We start from the raw sequence: 16,978 nt of genomic DNA, 5'->3' as shown, positions 1-16,978 counted from the left end.
GCAATGTGGAAAACAAGACTCGTATTTGAGACGAATCACAATACGAATCAGAATAAGTACATAATAGGGTCTACATAAAGGACACCTTCTACCCACTTTGCTTTTGACTTTCCAATCTCTACCATTACAAGTAGAAGGAAGAAAGCAATGTGTTAACAGACTTCCATTAACTGGTCACAGCCATAACCTGGTTATGCCTAACTCCCTGGCCAGCTTGTTTTTAAATAAAGTTTTATTCTTTCCTCTCCTCTTATATTTTTTCAAACTGGATTTCCTATTTTCTGTACCAGTAATTTCCTAATTACTCCCAACTCCCAAGGGTAGTTTAATCGCAAATGGGAAAACACAAGCCATTTTTGGTGGAGGTGAAGATACAAAAGGCTTTGTGACTAAGAGGGAGAAAGCAACAAGCATGAATGTCACGGGGTAAAAACCAGAGTAGTAGAGAATTAAGACAGAGTCAAAACAGTGTGAGGTAACCTACGGTCTTCAGGCACACAAAGGATTAAAGAAAGATGACTATATTTACTCTAAGAAATAAGATTATTTTGCATTTTCCTGGGCATTGATGCAAATCGTGAACACTCTACAAAATAATACTGATCTTTCTTTTATTGTATCTCAAAGGTAGACCGTTAAGTTAGAAATAGAGGAAAGACCGTTGTTCATAAAGTACACTTACCTGGAATTTGAAGCTCATCTTCAATAAATCGAACATAATTTTGTGCATTAACAGGTAGTTCTTTAAACGTCCTTGCATTTGATATATCTGTGTTCCAACCTGGCAGCGTCTTATATTGAACTTCAACTTTGTTTAAGACTTCTTGGTTTGCTGAAAGTTAAAGAGTAAATCTGTTTTTCCATGGTGGAACGCTGCCTGTTGCCAAACAGCTTTTTGCTATGTCAAAGGTTCATGATCTCTTATGAAAATCCTTGGAGCCAGAGGTGTTCTGGAATGCAGTTTCCCAGAGTGCAGGAAGGTCAGACAGTACACTGACCACCCGAGGCAATGTTTTCATAATCCAACACAGTCCTGCAGCAACAGGCTAATTCACTCGAAGCAGAGAGATTATCAGTTCTAAGAGCAACTCAAGTTTTGCTGTCAAAGGACTTTGGTGCCAAACTTTAAACTTCCCATTTTTAGAGCTTTTTAGATACCCCACTGTGGATTAGCGATCATGGACCTGCATACAGGTGGCAACCTCACAGAAAGGAGACTTGCAAACTTGCTCTCATCTGGGAGACCTACTGATTTTGTGACTGTACAAAGCTGACCTGGAAGTTTTCTTTATTATCTCACCCAACCATTTTCTCTGTAACCCCTAACAGGAACGGAAAATGTATGAAAAGTAAGAACAGTTTAACTAGAACTGTTACAGTGGATGCTGTGATGATTCTGTCCAGGCTTCCCACGTCGGGACTGAGACACTCATTCCCCCGCCTGTGGAAGCACTGCCCGCGGAGGACTCGCGCTCAGAAACTGCCCCCAGCTGAAGGGAGCTGCCTCCTTGGAACAGCCCAAATCCCACGACTGGTCAATGTGGACAACAGGCAGCACAAAACCGCAGGTTCTGAGAAAAAGAAAACTCCCAAGCAAGTCCTGAAACTACGCAACTCTCTGCCCGGGGACAATTTCCCGGCCACTGGAAGCCACGACACCAGAGTCAGTGGAGAACAGTGGTCCCACTGAGCTGAGAAGGCAGATAATCGGGTTTCAGGGAAGCTGAAGCGGCGAGAGGCATCACGGCCAAGTGTCAGAGGAGGGGGCTACACAGGGAGCTCCCACCCCTCCAAAGTCCATGTGAGAGTCCCAAGACTAACGTTCAACTTCACATGGGAGGGACCCATGGGACCACCGGAAGGCTTACCAGATGTTAGCTGTCACACAGTGGAGGGGATAGGGTCTAGAGGCCAAGCAGTGCTAAGAGAAGGGAAGGGACGGGATACGCTGGAGCTCCAGCACTGCCCGACTGGAGTGATCTCTTTACACCTTGGTAACTCCTGGCGTCCAGCTGGGAGAGCAGAAAGGCTGCTCCTTAAAATTTAAAAAACCATGTTCACGAGTATAACTGACTGCAGACCCTCCATAACAAAGCCTAAAACCAAGCTACCGAGATCCACAGAGGAGACAGAATTTGGAGACTGACCCACACCAGATTCAAGGTTTGGGAAACACCCGGGGCTCTTCATGTAACTATACTAACGGAGCAGAAAACTGAGCTTATACAAGTTCAAGATGATCAGCCAGTGATTCAACTGTCCCCTGAAACAAGAACCAACACTCTTTAGAGGAGGATAACAGAATCTGAGTCACTACAAAGTAAGTGCATTCAACCAGAAGTCATTGGTCATAGAAACAGTGATCCACAATCAAGGAAAAGAACAGTCAAGAGAAACCAAACTGGAGACGGCCCAGATGTCAGACTAACAGGTAATGATTTTAAACGTGTGTCTAAGAACTTGAGGTGATCCTTGGTTGCCAAGGACTGGTCGTCGTCATCAAGTCACAAAACCTGTACCAGCCTACCAAGTTTCATTCAAGTGCATATTCCTTTGTTTTGCATATTCCCAGGCTTATAGGATGACTAAACAAATGACCAGTTCCTATTTCTGGAAGCTGGAAACATTTATGGAACTTCCTCAGTAACTGAAAAAATCTTATAACTAAAGATATGCCTGAAGAAACACGGTGCCTCGTGCAGGAAGTCTCCTCACAACCACTCACTTTTGACATAGGAGATGAGAAAATCATTCCTGTGGCTTCGAGAACTGGGTGGGTAAATGTATTAAGAGCCTGCTTACTCTTTTGAGCAGCACTCTTTTCTCCTACCCCGCATTTCTCCAGGAAGAGAAGCATGCCTACATAGAAGTTACTTTCAAAGTAGGGAAGATGAGATTCGGGAGCAGCACAGCCGGCTGAGCTCAGAGGGACCATGTTTCTTCTTTCCTGTTTTGAGTCTGAACACATGCTCACTACTGCAATCCGGGACTCGAGTGCACAGCAGCTATGAAACGAATGCCAGTAACATGCGAATATACTTGTGCTATCCACAAAGAGGGTATCAACCCCGTGGCTCTAGGCCACAAGCTACACTGAACTTCATGAAATAGCTCTAACATGTTCACCTAATAATATTCTTTATATCACAGATGGAAAAAAGTACCTGGGAAATGAGGTATGATTTCACCATCTAACTTGTAAGCAACTCCAACTTTGATTTCCGTAAACATGTCCAAAATATCTAATTTGGTAAGTGCCAACCTAAGTGGAAGGAAAGGCAATGTTCAAACAGCAAATCTCTTCAAGATACATCAAATCCCCCAATAAACTGCCCGGGAAACAGTTTTAAAGGGAAAATCTGTACAACTAGAGAAAACAGTAGGTTTGGGATTCTTATCCACTAATTATTTTTTTAATCTTTTATTTGTTATTTGCTGGAAGTTAAGTCAAATTAATACAAACAGAAATAAATTTGTTTACATATTTATGTACATGGGTGAACAGCAACTTTTCACCAAGTGATTTCAGGGAGCCAGGCAGGGCGCTATATGCTCTCACTGTATTTCTCACCTAATTTTCAAAACACCCACGTGAAGTAGATAATACTATTATCTAGATTTTATTTTATTTATTTATTTTTTAAAGATTTTATTTATTCATTTGACAGAGAGAGATCACAAGTAGACAGAGTGGCAGACAGAGAGGAGGAAGCAGGCTCCCTGCCGAGCAGAGAGCCCCATGCGGAGCTCGATCCCAGGACTCTAGGATCATGACCTGAGCTGAAGGCAGAGGCTTTAACCCACTGAGCCACCCAGGAGCCCCAATTATTATCTAGATTTTAAAGATGATGAAAAGGGCACAGAAAGAGTCACTTGACCAAAGTTATGGTACAACACGTGAATCTGAGATTTGAGTTAGACACTAATCACGCCCTAAATGGGTTATATTGCCTCCCCTCCTACAAGCAAAACGCACCATCTACCTACCTACCTATCTCACTTCCCTCTATACTGACATGCACATGGGAGTAACAGGATTCCTTTTTCCCAACTGTGGATGTGTAGGAAGACAACCTGGGGCCTTTTCTCGTGGGTCCCCTTCCCCTAGGTCTTGGTCCACTTGAACCCTGAGCCACGATTTCATCTGGAGGCTAAACAGTAAACTTTTTCTACCAGGGTACTACTTTTCAAGCTTGCACTCCACAAAATGTGACCTGTGGTCATGAACTGTATCTTAGTTCCCTGAAAGAAATGTTTCTAAGAATACTCACGCAGTAAATCCATTAATCATATGAGCATATTTGAGCAAAACCAGGTCCAGCCAGCCACACCTTCTTTTCCTTCCAGTGGTTACCCCAAACTCTCGACCTCTTGTTTGTAATAATTCTCCAATTTCCTAGAAAACAGAAAACAGGACTTTAGGATTATAACACCAATGCTGTAAATCTAGCAGAATTACGCATAAGATCACGTGACAAGTCAAAATCTTATAGAGATGATCATCTTCCAAAAAATTACTCAGTGGAAGACAGAATTCCATACCGATGATATGTGAAGTAGGCATTATTTGGAAGAGATCCACTTTTGGCTTCAATTTTTACCATTTCTGTAAAACCAGTATTTTTTACGATGTTAGATAACTTCTTAAAATTTAGATTAACATAAAAAATGCTGCATATTAGAAACAAGGTTGTTAATTAAGTATTTATTAAATTTATTAAAATAGATAAGCCAATTGTTCCAAGAACTGTAGTTTAATGATCCTCTTAAAATCGTAGGACAAACTCTCAGCTAGTCAGTAGTTGTGGGCAGCACCACGCCTTTCGAAAAGAATGAAGGCTGACGACAATGCTGAAGATCTAAGCCACAGGGGTGACTGGGTGGCTCAGTCAGTTCAGCGTCTGCTTTTGGCTCAGGTCATGATCTCAGGATCCTGGAATTAAGTCCTACATGGGCTCTCTGCGCAGCAGGAAGTCTGTTTCTCCCTCTGACTTCCGCTCCCCCTGCTGGTGCTGTCTCTCTCTGACAAAAAAATAAATTCCTTAAAAAAAATAATAAAAATAAACTTAAAAAAAAAAAAAAGATCTAAGCCACAGCCATTCCTTACAACCTAATTTTTCACTTATCATCTATTTCCTAATTTACACTTTTCTGATTTCTTGTATTCTGACCTCAATCTGTCAGATTTGAATCCCAGCCCCACCACTCTGTGTGACTTTGCACAAGTGATTTCAGCTCTCCGTGCCTGTTTCCTCTTGTGTAGAAGAGGGACAGTGACACCACCCAGCTCCCCGAGGGTCTGAGGTCCAAAGAGCTTCTGAGGATACAATACTTGGACAGTGCCTGGCCCGACGCCACCACTGCAGAGGTGATTAGAGCAAGTCTTGAAGTCACTCTTCTCAGCCTCGGCTCCTAACAAGCTCTTGGTGAAAGGCAGTTTTTATTTATTTATTTATTTTAGATCTTATTTATTTATTTGACAGAGAGAGAGAGATCACAAGGAGGCAGAGAGGCAGGCAGAGAGAGAGAGGGGGAAGCAGGCTCCCTGCTGAGCAGAGAGCCCGATGCTAGGCTCGATCCCAGGACCCTGAGATCATGACCTGAGCCGAAGGCAGAGGCTTTATAACCCACTGAGCCACCCAGGCGCCCCCAGTTCTTATTTTTAACCATTTCTTTCCCCTTCACTATCTCAACCTCCCTCATAAACCCACCTTCATGCAGCCTGGCGCTTACAATTACCTTTAAGTACTCCCTACCCCTTTGTCTTTTGTTGCCAATCTGCTGCCACTTCAGTAGAAAGCACAGGAAGATAAGAATTAAGAGGGGAAAAAAATAGTTTTTATTTTATATTTTAAAGCTTTGTTTATTTGACAGAGAGAGGGAGAGAGAGCACAAGCAGGGGGAACAGCAGAGAGAGAGGGAAAAGCAGGCTCCCCGCTGAGCAAAGAGCCCAACCTGGGCTGGTTCCCAGGACCCTGGGATCATGACTGAGCTGAAGGCAGACACTTAGCCGCCCTGTAAGATTTTCATTTATTTATTTATTTATTTGCTTGTTTATTTATTTATTTGAGAGAGAGAGCAAGTGAGAAACAGAGAGGGGATCTAAAGCAGATTCCACTCTGAGCATGGAGCCCATGCAGGGCTTGATCCCACAACTACCAAGATCACAATCTGAGCCGAAACCAAGAGTTGGACACTAAACCAACCAAGCCACCCAGGAGACACGGAAGTTTTTATTTTAAAACTTTCAGAACTGGATCTAGTGAAAAACAGACTTACATTGTCCTGCTCTGTTGGGAAGGCACCAATGCCAACTCGAGTTGTGTAAGCTTTCACGACCCCATACACTTCTCCAACATTTTGGGGGGGCATTCCCAACCCGGTACAGACACCTCCGACTGTACAGTTCGAAGAGGTCACAAAAGGGTAGGTTCCTAAAAAAGAAACAAATATTATACACACACAGATATACATTACTCTGAAACAATTACTGTAAAAAAAATATGCATTTGAGTACATTCTAGGTACTAGACAGACTTGACTATAAACACCCTCTCAAACCTCAGCCTTTAGTCTCTAGCCCTTCTGTCCGGAACGAGAGCAAACCATAGTGGTCAGAGCTACCCCTGTGGCGCTCATTCTGGGAAGGCTCTTCGAGCGTGTACAGTCAGCTCTGTATGGCAGGTCCTCACCTAATGGATCGCTAAATAATTTCATGCCAAACCCCAGTGTTATCCTACTATGTAGACTTTTAATCTACATGTTTTTAACATGTTCCTATTGTTTTAAAAATGAATTTATTGTTTTCTTGATACAGATTTTTAAGATACAGCCACAATCTAGAGTGACAGTAGAATACTGAGAATTTGGTGATATTCATTATCCTATCTTCTCATCTGTATTAAGGGAATAATCTCCAAAATGACAACAGAAGCTAAGAGGAGTGTACTCCTTCATCCCTAAAGATCCTGTTCCTACTTCAACTATCCACAGCTAACCAGACACTCTGCTTTCTTTCCAGATTCCACAGGCATATTATGGAGTTCAAAAATACATATCTATTGTAATAGAAATAACACTTTTTCTTTAATTGGTTTACTTGAGAGTCAAAAGCCAATGAAATGTCACTAAGAGCTGAGAACACTGACTTATCCTTTGAGATCATGTTCAGAGAGAAAGGCCAAGAACCTAATAGGGCAGTAGCTGGAAGACATTAAAGCCTTAACTTTTTGAAGGTGGAAGAAATGCCCTAATCCACTCAGAATCTTAAGCCTAGGGAGTTAAGCAGATTTCCACAGATCTTAGAATACGCATGTTTAATGACAATGTTTATTAGTTCTCGATATTTAAAAAAAGGCTGAATTAAAGATCCTTCCACAGGACTCCTCTAATCATCTTAGTTTCAAGCAAACAGAGCATGAACCAAACAATGAAATCAGTTTACAGAATCCTAAACCCATTGACCCAAATAGTGATTTCATTTTTCTAATAAACTATAAAATGTAACATATGCATTGTGTATTCTACAGTAGTGCCTTAAAAAAAAGATTAATAGGTGACAAACGTCCATCATTCCTAAATATACAAGCTAAAAGCCTTGTTTTAAAATCCGTAAAGGCAAACATTAATTATTTATACCCTAAGTACTTCAGGGCTGGGTTACGCTCCAGCAAGTCATAGCTCACTTACCAAAATCAATATCTAGGAGCGCTGCATTTGCGCCTTCTACCAAGATTTTCTTTGGTGGTCCATGCAGGGCCTCGTAGAGGAAATAAACTCCATCTCTCACCATTGGTTTAACCCTTTCCATATAACCCTATAGACGGAGACAAAAACCAATTTCAATGTGTGTTATTAAGTTCCCAACATGATCGGTACAAGTAAAACTCGCCAAGTAAAACTCTGTGACAAAGCAAACTTAATTCGTGCAAAGCAGAGGGGGTTGGTGACGGCGCCCGCCCTACCGTATATTTGGATTAGCTCTGGTCTCTCATCTTGATTCTCCAGAACCAGAAAAGAAACCCTGGCTCAAGATCAGTGGAGAAACAATGAAATTCAAAGGCTCTACGTTAACCACTGCAAGTAATGATGACGGCCTTCCGTTCTTCAAGAACCAGCTCTCGGGAAAATAAAAAGAGCTGAGTATACGACATTGTGCTTTTATAGTCTGCGAGGTAGTTAAAAACCGCATTTATAAACCATGGAACCAAGAGTTTTGAAACACGCATCCAGGGACTGGCAAAACGTTGGTGTGGGTCACAAGTGACGCGGCCGAGCATGCAAACAGCAGTAACTGTTGATATTCTTTTGCCCCAGTATTCCGTTACAGCAGCATCTCAGCAGCATTACTCGCAGATAATAGCAAGTACCGTTTTACACAGGAGCATTCTAAAACTCTCACAAAACATATAAAAAGTAGTAATAATACTGATTAATTTTTTAATTCAATTAAAAATGTAATATAAACAGGAGTTCCCCCAAGGCCTAAAGTATAACTACAATAAAATCTAGTTTCAACCATGTTTCATATTCAGCCAGTCTAATGTGGAAATTCCACCATCCACTCATGAACTCACTGAACACGTTATATCCACACCACCCCTGCCCCCAGCTCTAGCCTCTTGCTTATTATTCCTGGTTTAGACCTTTCATTATGCCGGAAATGATCATGCCATTTACCATGTCCCTTATTCCTTAAAGTGCTGATTTGATATCTACCACCTATTAAGAATCTTCTTCCCCAACTCTCTTCACAATTATTCATCTGCTTTACATTCACATGAAACATGGATAAAACAGAACCAAAAAGCCATATCCACACTTTAGTGCATAAATATTTCCAAGTTGCCGGGAATAAATTTGAAGTATTTGTTGCATGACAGAATGAGAAGAAGATGGCAGTCTATTCTAAGCAACGAGCAATACACTGAAATCTAAATACCCAACATTCAGACTCTTCCTTGGAGGTCCCCCCCCCCCCCCGCCGACCCCTGCTTAAGGAATTTAGTGAGTAGATATGCTTAAGGTCTACAACCATTCTAGAATGGCATATGAGGTTTGTAAATTCCTATTCAGCTCTGGAATTCACGTTCATACCTATTTATAGAAGAGAAGAAGTAATAATCAGATACACAGGCCCAGCTCAAACACAGCAAACATCAGGGACAAATGTGAGGTGGAAAGGGTAGGAGATTTGCCTACTGACGAACTCGGGCACCACTGACACCTAAAAACAGCCACACGTGGACCCAACCTTTGGCCAATCACCTAGTCTGTCTTTTAAGACAAAGTTTGGAGCTACAGACACTGGCCCCCTGGGGCATCCTTCCAGATTGGCCCGGCCAGCTCTACAAGTTATCTCGGGCTGCCTGCCCCTCTGTTGATCTGTGCTCCACACTGCTAGGAGGGATTTTTATTTAATACAAATCTAGTCTTTTTTCTGCTCAGAACTACTCAATAGCCTTTCATTAGCTACAGGACACAAAGCCAAACTCCCTATCACTGCGTACAAGACCAATACAAGACCTATGAACTCCTACTCTCTGCTCCCTCCTCAATCTTTTCTTTCAGTCACATCATGTGAAGTGATCAAACATGTCCTGTTCTTTTAGGTAGGCCTATATGCTTTTAGACTTAAAAAGGACAAGTAATTTGCTTTACTAGTTCTTATCTTCAATGCTTTACACATATCTGTGTGGCATTTACTATAAATTATTTAACACATAACTTCTCACAGTTAATTTCCATAAAGGAAATTAACACTCTATGTTCTTAATTCTTGTGTTTGCAGGTCCTAATGCAAAACCTGAATGAATGAAAGGTCTTACATGCCAATCTGGCAAACAAGTTTTAAAAAGGACATGAAAGCACTACCTTGAGTTTTTGTAATTCGCCTTCAATGTCGATTTCCAGAGTGGGGTATATAGATTTGTACTGGTTAGCCAGAACTTTGAACCTGAGAAACAGAGATAAATCAAGACATTAGTTCAACTAAAAATAGTCCAAATAATATCATTCAATTCAAATCGTTTCTGTAGATAAGTGGTTTTAATAACAAATGAATCCCAAATTGAAGCTACATTCTAAGAAACAAAATCTAAACAGATCAATCATATGAATAATGATACACTCCAAAAACAGTATTTTTAATTCAAATTTAGGAATACCAACAACAGAATGTGTGTGTGGAAGGTGATGTGTGTGGAGGGAAGGGGAAGAACTTAAATCTGTAACAACACTTAAATCTGAATTATATTACACTGTGTGAAAAATAAAAGGGGACAGTCTACACGATGCTTTTAGAAGAGAAAGAGGTAAAGCCTTTCTTTGATGCCAACTGTTATTAAATGCAACCGCCAAACTCTCTGTCACTGAGTCACCATAAAGCTTCGATGACGATTAGGTTTCTCATGGAGATTTTTCTAGAGAGTAAGTGTCAATGAGGCAATTTCTATTTTTTAAGGTGAGTTTGGTACACAACAGTTCACCAGTACCTAAGAGCCTAATTATGTCTTGATGGGGTTGGGGGGGGTCCTCAGAACTGAAAAATCAGAGGGTCAAGACTAGGATGTGGTAACCCCACCAAAGCATCCCTTGAAATCTGTTTCTCAGCAAACCATTCCAAACCCCAATCCTTAAATATAATTTTGGCTTTGCTTTCTTGGGAGTACCGCTAGGATACCATCATGAGGTTACTTTTTGTGAAGTTTAATTTGAATTTAAGTAATAAAAATAACTTTAAAGTCCAAATTAAACCAAAAAAGTCAACCACCACTGATGTTGCATCTTGGAATTCAAAAATTCCAATTTGAAAAATTCCATCCTAGAATACCAATTTGCATCCTGGATTTGAGAAATTCCAAAAACCCCATTTACTCTTTCACTCTGAGAACCAAGTTAGTTACCTCTCAGAGAAGCCATCAAAGTCAGAAACCAGATCACACATCCGCAGTCCACTCCGAGCAGCTTTGGAAGAATAAACTGGGCCAATGCCCTTTTTTGTGGTACCCAAGCTTAAAAATAAATCAGAACAAGCTTTGAGTTAGCCAAGAAAGATGGAGATCATCACATCGAATGAAGGTACTCTATTTTCTGTCTTTGCTATTTTCCGTAAGTTAATTGCACAATCCTATTGATTTTCTCTAGAATCTAAACAGGATATTCTAATAATTTTTCTTAAACCTCTGGCCTACAATTTAAACATTAGGGTCTGGATATGCTTAAACTGCACCGAAAATAAAAACCAAAAAAACCCTACTTTTTTCCTGCTTGTTCTTGTCTCTGTTGCTCCTGGATACCATCAGCTGCTTGATGAAAATCAAATACTGAGGGGAAAAAAACCAAATCACAATTGTTGTTGAAACAAAGGTAATAGAGGAAGAGCAAAACATACTGCATTTTGAATTACTTAGGCTATAAATCCCTTAGCCTAATTTCATCAGGACTAATCAAATGGATACATTTTATTTCTTAAAAACATTTATTTATGGGGGAGGAGACAGAAAGAGAAAGAGAGAGGGAGGGGCACGAGCAGGAGGGGCAAGGGCAGAGGGAGAGAGGATCTCAAGCAAACTCCATGCTAAGTGTGGAGCCCGATGACCTGAGCTAAAACCAAGAACTAGGACTCAACCAACTGTGACACCTGGTACCCCAAGTGTATGCGTTTTAAAAAGCAGCAACAACGGTGGGAGCGAAGGTTTAGTATGCCAACAGGTATACGAATAGGGAAATATGCCGGATTGTTCATTCCTACTAACTGCAACCTATGTTGTTTTAGGGACTGTCAGTAAGAGGGTACCCCACAATTCTATGAAGCTCAGTTTACTAGGATACCCTCTTTTCTTCAGCTTCTACCCTCCAGACATCTCCGGGTTATTCTGCCATCTCTCTCTCTCTCTCTCTCTCTCTCTCACCAGTCTCTCACAAGCTTCCACTGTCTCCAGCCAAAACTATAGCCAGCTAATGAGGGTGCATATTTCCCCTCCTGGACATCTCGAATTCATAATTTTTAATGCAACAAAGCCATCGTTCCAAGACACAAATATGATGTCACCACCCCCTATGCCTTTAAAAGTCAATGACTTTCTATTGCTCAAAAGAAAAAGAGGATAATTTGATGTGGCCTCCGTGCATAGATAGTGCGCTCTTTCATCTGAGGCCCCCTTTCTGCCCTTGGGTCACACGGCCATTCTTCCACAGCCGAGGCTACAAGGCATACCCTTCCGCCTGAATGTGCCTTTTCCTGGGCCTGGACGCGCAAGCGCCCTCACGCCCACACACTCACTCTCTCCCACCAGTATTTTATGAGTCTTGGGACCACGTCAGTTCGCTTTACCAGTTGACTTCCTGAGCCTACAAGTTCTCAAATATTTACCAACTAAGTAAATAGCGACTTTATGGGACAGGCAGGCCTAGAATTTGGTCTTCAAACTTTAAACCAAGGCTTCTTTTGTTTCAAAAAAAAACCTTACGGGAATATAATTTACGTACCATAAAATTCACCCACTAAGTACAACTGGATCATTTTTCCGTACATTAAACCAGGGCTTCTTTTTGCTAATGATTGCGACTGTACCCAGTTAGGTTGAAATGTATAAATGTCAAACAGAATGACTGATATGAAGTTCCTAGAACTAGTGGTGGCATGTGTGAAAGAACGATTTGGCAGAGTCAGAAAACTAATGTTGTAGTTATAGATGTTGAAACTGGGGAAAAAAAAAAAAATCAACGCGATCAGACCTTAAGCCACCCTCTAAGCAACCCTAGCCTCTAGGGTTTGATCCTAAAGCCCTTTTTGCCCTGAGTTCCCTTTCTGAGACACTGCAATTGACAAGGCAGTCGTCTCCTCTGCCTGGCAAGGTTAATAAGCACAGACTAATGGGCTTCCCTAGTGGTCTCGTGGGGGTTCCAACACTTCCTACACTAGGTGATCACAGTACAGAAACTAGATTTTTATTGTGTGATTTAAAATTATCCTGTAAATCACTGTCTGTCTCAGTGTCACAGAACTGGGTGACATCCTTAAACTACAGTGGCCTATCGTACACCACAAGATATTTACGGGAATGTGCAAAGCAATATTACTTGTAGAATTCAGTACTGGAAATGACTCAAAGTTTTATCCATGGTAAAAATGGATAAACTGTCCCATATTCATAAAAGGGAATACACGACTCTGCAATGAAAATAAGATACTGCTTCATTTAATAATATGAGGACTCGAATGGGCATACTGCTGAGTGGAAGTCAGACACAACAGATTACATCAATGTGTGATTTGTATAAAATTCAAACACAAACGAAGCCAATCTATGATGAGAGAACAGTGGTTACCCTTGGTGAGGGGGACCAAATAATAACAAGGAAAGGTCATCAGAGAAGCTTTTTTTTGGAATGGAGATATATAGACATACAACATTAGTTTCAGGTGCAGAACATGATGACTGGGTTTTTGTATATACAGCAAAATGACTGCCACAGTGAGTTTAGTTAACGTCCAATACCATAAACAGCCACAGATTTTTTTTTTGTGATGAGAACTTTTTTTTGTTTCTCTTAACTAGGCTCCATGCCCAACGTGGGGCTTGAACTCACACCCCTGAGATCAAGACCCAAGATCAAGAGCCGGATACTCTCCTGATTGAGCCACCCAGGTGCCCCATGCTGAGAACTTCTAAGATCTATGATCTTAGCAACTTTCAAATAATGCCATACGGTATTATTAACTAGAGTCGCCATGCTGTCCAGGACATCTCTGTGACTTTTTTATCCTATAACTGGAAGTCTGTAACTTCTGACTACCCTCGCCCATTTTGCACACCCCTACCAATTGCCTGTCTCTGGCAGTTACCAATGTGTTCTCCCTGTCTTTGAGTCTGTGGGGTTTTGGGGTTTTCTTGCCTAGGACTGCCCGGACTATTCCACTTCTTTGTAGTTCCATACAAGTTGTACGATTGTTTGTTCTACTTCTGTGAAAAATACCACTGTAATTTTGAGAGGGATTGCACTAAATCTGTAGATTGCTCCAGGTAGTACAGACATTTTAACAATACTAACTCTTCCAGTCCCTGGGCACAGAGTATCTTTCTATTTATTTGTGCCAGTGGAGAGGTCTGTCACATGCTTGACTAGCAGAGTAGCTTTTTCAGGCACGAGAAAGCTTCTGTATAACAAGGTAGTCAGTGGTGAAATGGGTAAAATACTGTACACTTAGGGGACATTTTGCTGTATTATGTGTATGTTAAAATGTTTACTTATTTCTAATAATAGCTATCATATGCAATAGGAATTAGTTTATTGTCACGCTCCTAATTCAGTATATACCTTACAGCCTTCCTTTCTCATCTACGTTTGAGGGGCCAGAATAGTTCTTAAGAAGCTGTTTCATTAAATTCCGACCTTGCTAGTCAGTTAGGACAAAAACTGAGATGTTGGAGGAAGCCATTTCTTTTGAAAGAAAAGACATTTTACATTGAAGTATCTGTTTTATCTTCTATGTCCAAATGAGTTACAAAGGCATATGGCAAATCAGAAGTAAATGGTTGATGGAAAGCAGGCAAACCATATTTTTCAGAAGTTAATTCAGTACCCTTGCCACAGAGCTAATGGTTTTTAGGTTTTTCTAGGCCCCAGGGAGCTATTAGGGAAATCAACATAATTACTTTCATAAAGTTCCATCGTGGCATGGAGCCTTAATACCTCCACTAACACTGTTTTTGAGAGAATAGTTTTTGTGTGAAGTCGCGTTGAGTATCTCTTCCATTTTCTAAAGCCTCAATACTGAGGACAAAAAATGCTGCCTTGGGGACTCAGTTTAATTTTTATAAAAGATGATTATGCGTGTTCAATAGGTAAATTTCATTAACACCATTTTTTTTATTATTATCGTTAAGTTTTATTAATACTATTAATGTTACACCATATGAATGTGTCCAGCATGAGCCTCAGTACCCAGAGTATCCACTTTGCTGACATCTCCCATCTCCTCAGGTCTTCTTTCCTCAAAGCGGTTTTTTTTTTGGTTTTTGTTCTTTAAATCGTGGTCACTTAACATGAGATCTACCCTCTGAACAGATTTTTTAGTCACAACACAGCACTGTTATCAACAGTCTCAGTGTTGTACTACGTGTCTCTGGAACCTATTCATCGGTCATCCCCTTCGGCAGATGCCGCGAACGTCGTCTCCGCAGTGAAACGTCCCCAGCCACTTTATCTGAAGTTTTAGATCCCCACCTGCCTCCTAGAGACTGCCAGATGGTCCAGGGGGCTCCTTTCTCTCCTTGGAACTCATCGCTACGTGCCATGGTACATTATCACATGTTCATCTCATTGATTATGTCTCCCCCTACTGTACTATAAGCTCCACTAGGAATTTTCATTGGTCTTTTCTGAATCCTTCGTGCCCACCACCAGACCAGGCACCACACCAGGTCTTTCATCAGGGAGTTGCTGAGTCAAAGGACAGACCACCCAACAATCTGCATTTCAAATGTTTAAAAAAATCTGAAGTCTCAGCCACTTCTCAGGTCTCTTTCCCTTAACAATGATCTCTTATACCACAAATTTTGCTATGCGTTTCAATGAGACAGGGCTCATTGAACGCTCTATGCGTTTCATGAGACCTGGGCTTCAAAGCAGACAAAGCAAAAACTGACAAAACTGAAAAGAAAAATAGACAAGTCCTCAATTCTAGTTGGAGGTTTCAACATGCCTCTCCTTTCTAGGTGACTGACAGCAAGCAGGTAAAAAATCAGCTATAGGACACCGAACAACTCTACTCAAAAGAACATGTGTTCTAAGTGCAGGTAGAACACGAACCAAAACAGACCCTGTGCTGGGCCGGAAAACAAGTTTCAACAAATTTTAAAAGATGGAGATCATACATAAAGTATATTCTCTGTCTGCAACAAAATTAGAAATAAGAGAAATCAGAAAAATCATCCAATATTTAGAAATTTAAACATTTCTCAGTAACTCCTAGGTCAAACAGAAATCACAAAAATACCAAGTATTTTCTACCGAATGGAAACATACAAAATGTCAATATTTGTGCAATGTAGCTAAGGCAGTGTGCAGCTTTAAATGCTTATATAAAGAAAAGAATGGTCTGAAGTCAATGATCTAGTAAGCTTCTAAAGAGGCTAGAAAAAGTGAGTAAAACATGTCAGTCCAGCACAGTTTACGTCAAGGAAGTTATTTTCTTGCATTACTGAGGCTACGCACAGATTTCCAGCCTCTGACTGTTACCTGGAGGCACGGATACTTAAAAACTTTGATGGGCTGCTCTTTTTTTGCTGTTTTTAAAATATAAGCAGGCTCCATGCCCAGGGTGGAGCCCAAGGCGGGGCTTGAACTCATGACCCTGAGATCCAGACCTGAGGTCAAGAGTCAGACCCTTCACAGACTGAGCCACCCAGGTGTCCCTACTGTCGCTGCTCTTGAATGGGGGTCAAGGCTAAAACCAGAGTAGCCACTGCCTCAGGGGACACCCGTACTTAAATACAACGGAAAAGTTTGTACCAGTCCAATCTCTCTTTCTAGGTTATTGTCTCGATAATTAACAATTCCATCACCTCAGATAGGACCGTAATAGGGAAACAAACTTCAAATTTGTTAGTGGGGCTGAAATTACCTTGAGAATCCAGTTTGCTCTAACTAATCGTGGAGGAGAAGGCTACTCTGAATAAAGTCTGGACCATTGAAAAAGCTGCATTATTACATTTAAGACACAAAGAGTTCACTCAATAATTTGCCAGAGAGCAGACCTGCTTTTACATAATTAATGTGCAAATAAATATTTTGATGTGGTATATTTTATAACAGAATTAGAGATGTCTTGTGAAATACTGCTTTTATGACTCATTTGGGTAGCTAATTCTTTCTTCAGAAATTGGTAAAACTAGTCCTAGTTAAGGACTAGGCTTAACAAAAGACCAAAAATGAAAAAAGGAAAAAATTACTAAGATTTCATGTATTTGGA

At 40.9% G+C, this 16,978-nt stretch overlaps 1 protein-coding gene across 1 annotated transcript in view; it reads right to left on the bottom strand.

The window, feature by feature from the left end:
• Window positions 1–16,978, bottom strand: part of ADSS2 (adenylosuccinate synthase 2) — a 33,819-nt gene that overhangs the window by 1,765 nt on the left and 15,076 nt on the right. Inside the window, exons 5-12 of the mRNA XM_045982860.1 lie at window positions 11,258–11,324; window positions 10,905–11,012; window positions 9,874–9,955; window positions 7,690–7,816; window positions 6,280–6,434; window positions 4,272–4,396; window positions 3,165–3,262; window positions 683–832 (exon numbers count right to left, since the gene is read on the bottom strand). Coding sequence (XP_045838816.1) covers window positions 683–832; window positions 3,165–3,262; window positions 4,272–4,396; window positions 6,280–6,434; window positions 7,690–7,816; window positions 9,874–9,955; window positions 10,905–11,012; window positions 11,258–11,324 — 912 coding nt within the window. The remainder of the gene's footprint in view (window positions 1–682; window positions 833–3,164; window positions 3,263–4,271; window positions 4,397–6,279; window positions 6,435–7,689; window positions 7,817–9,873; window positions 9,956–10,904; window positions 11,013–11,257; window positions 11,325–16,978) is intronic.

Source organism: Meles meles, chromosome 17 (assembly GCF_922984935.1).
Source record: "Meles meles chromosome 17, mMelMel3.1 paternal haplotype, whole genome shotgun sequence".
Classification (NCBI taxonomy): domain Eukaryota; kingdom Metazoa; phylum Chordata; class Mammalia; order Carnivora; family Mustelidae; genus Meles; species Meles meles.
Note: the sequence above shows the minus strand (reverse complement) of the source record. Positions and strands in the feature narration are given on the sequence as shown.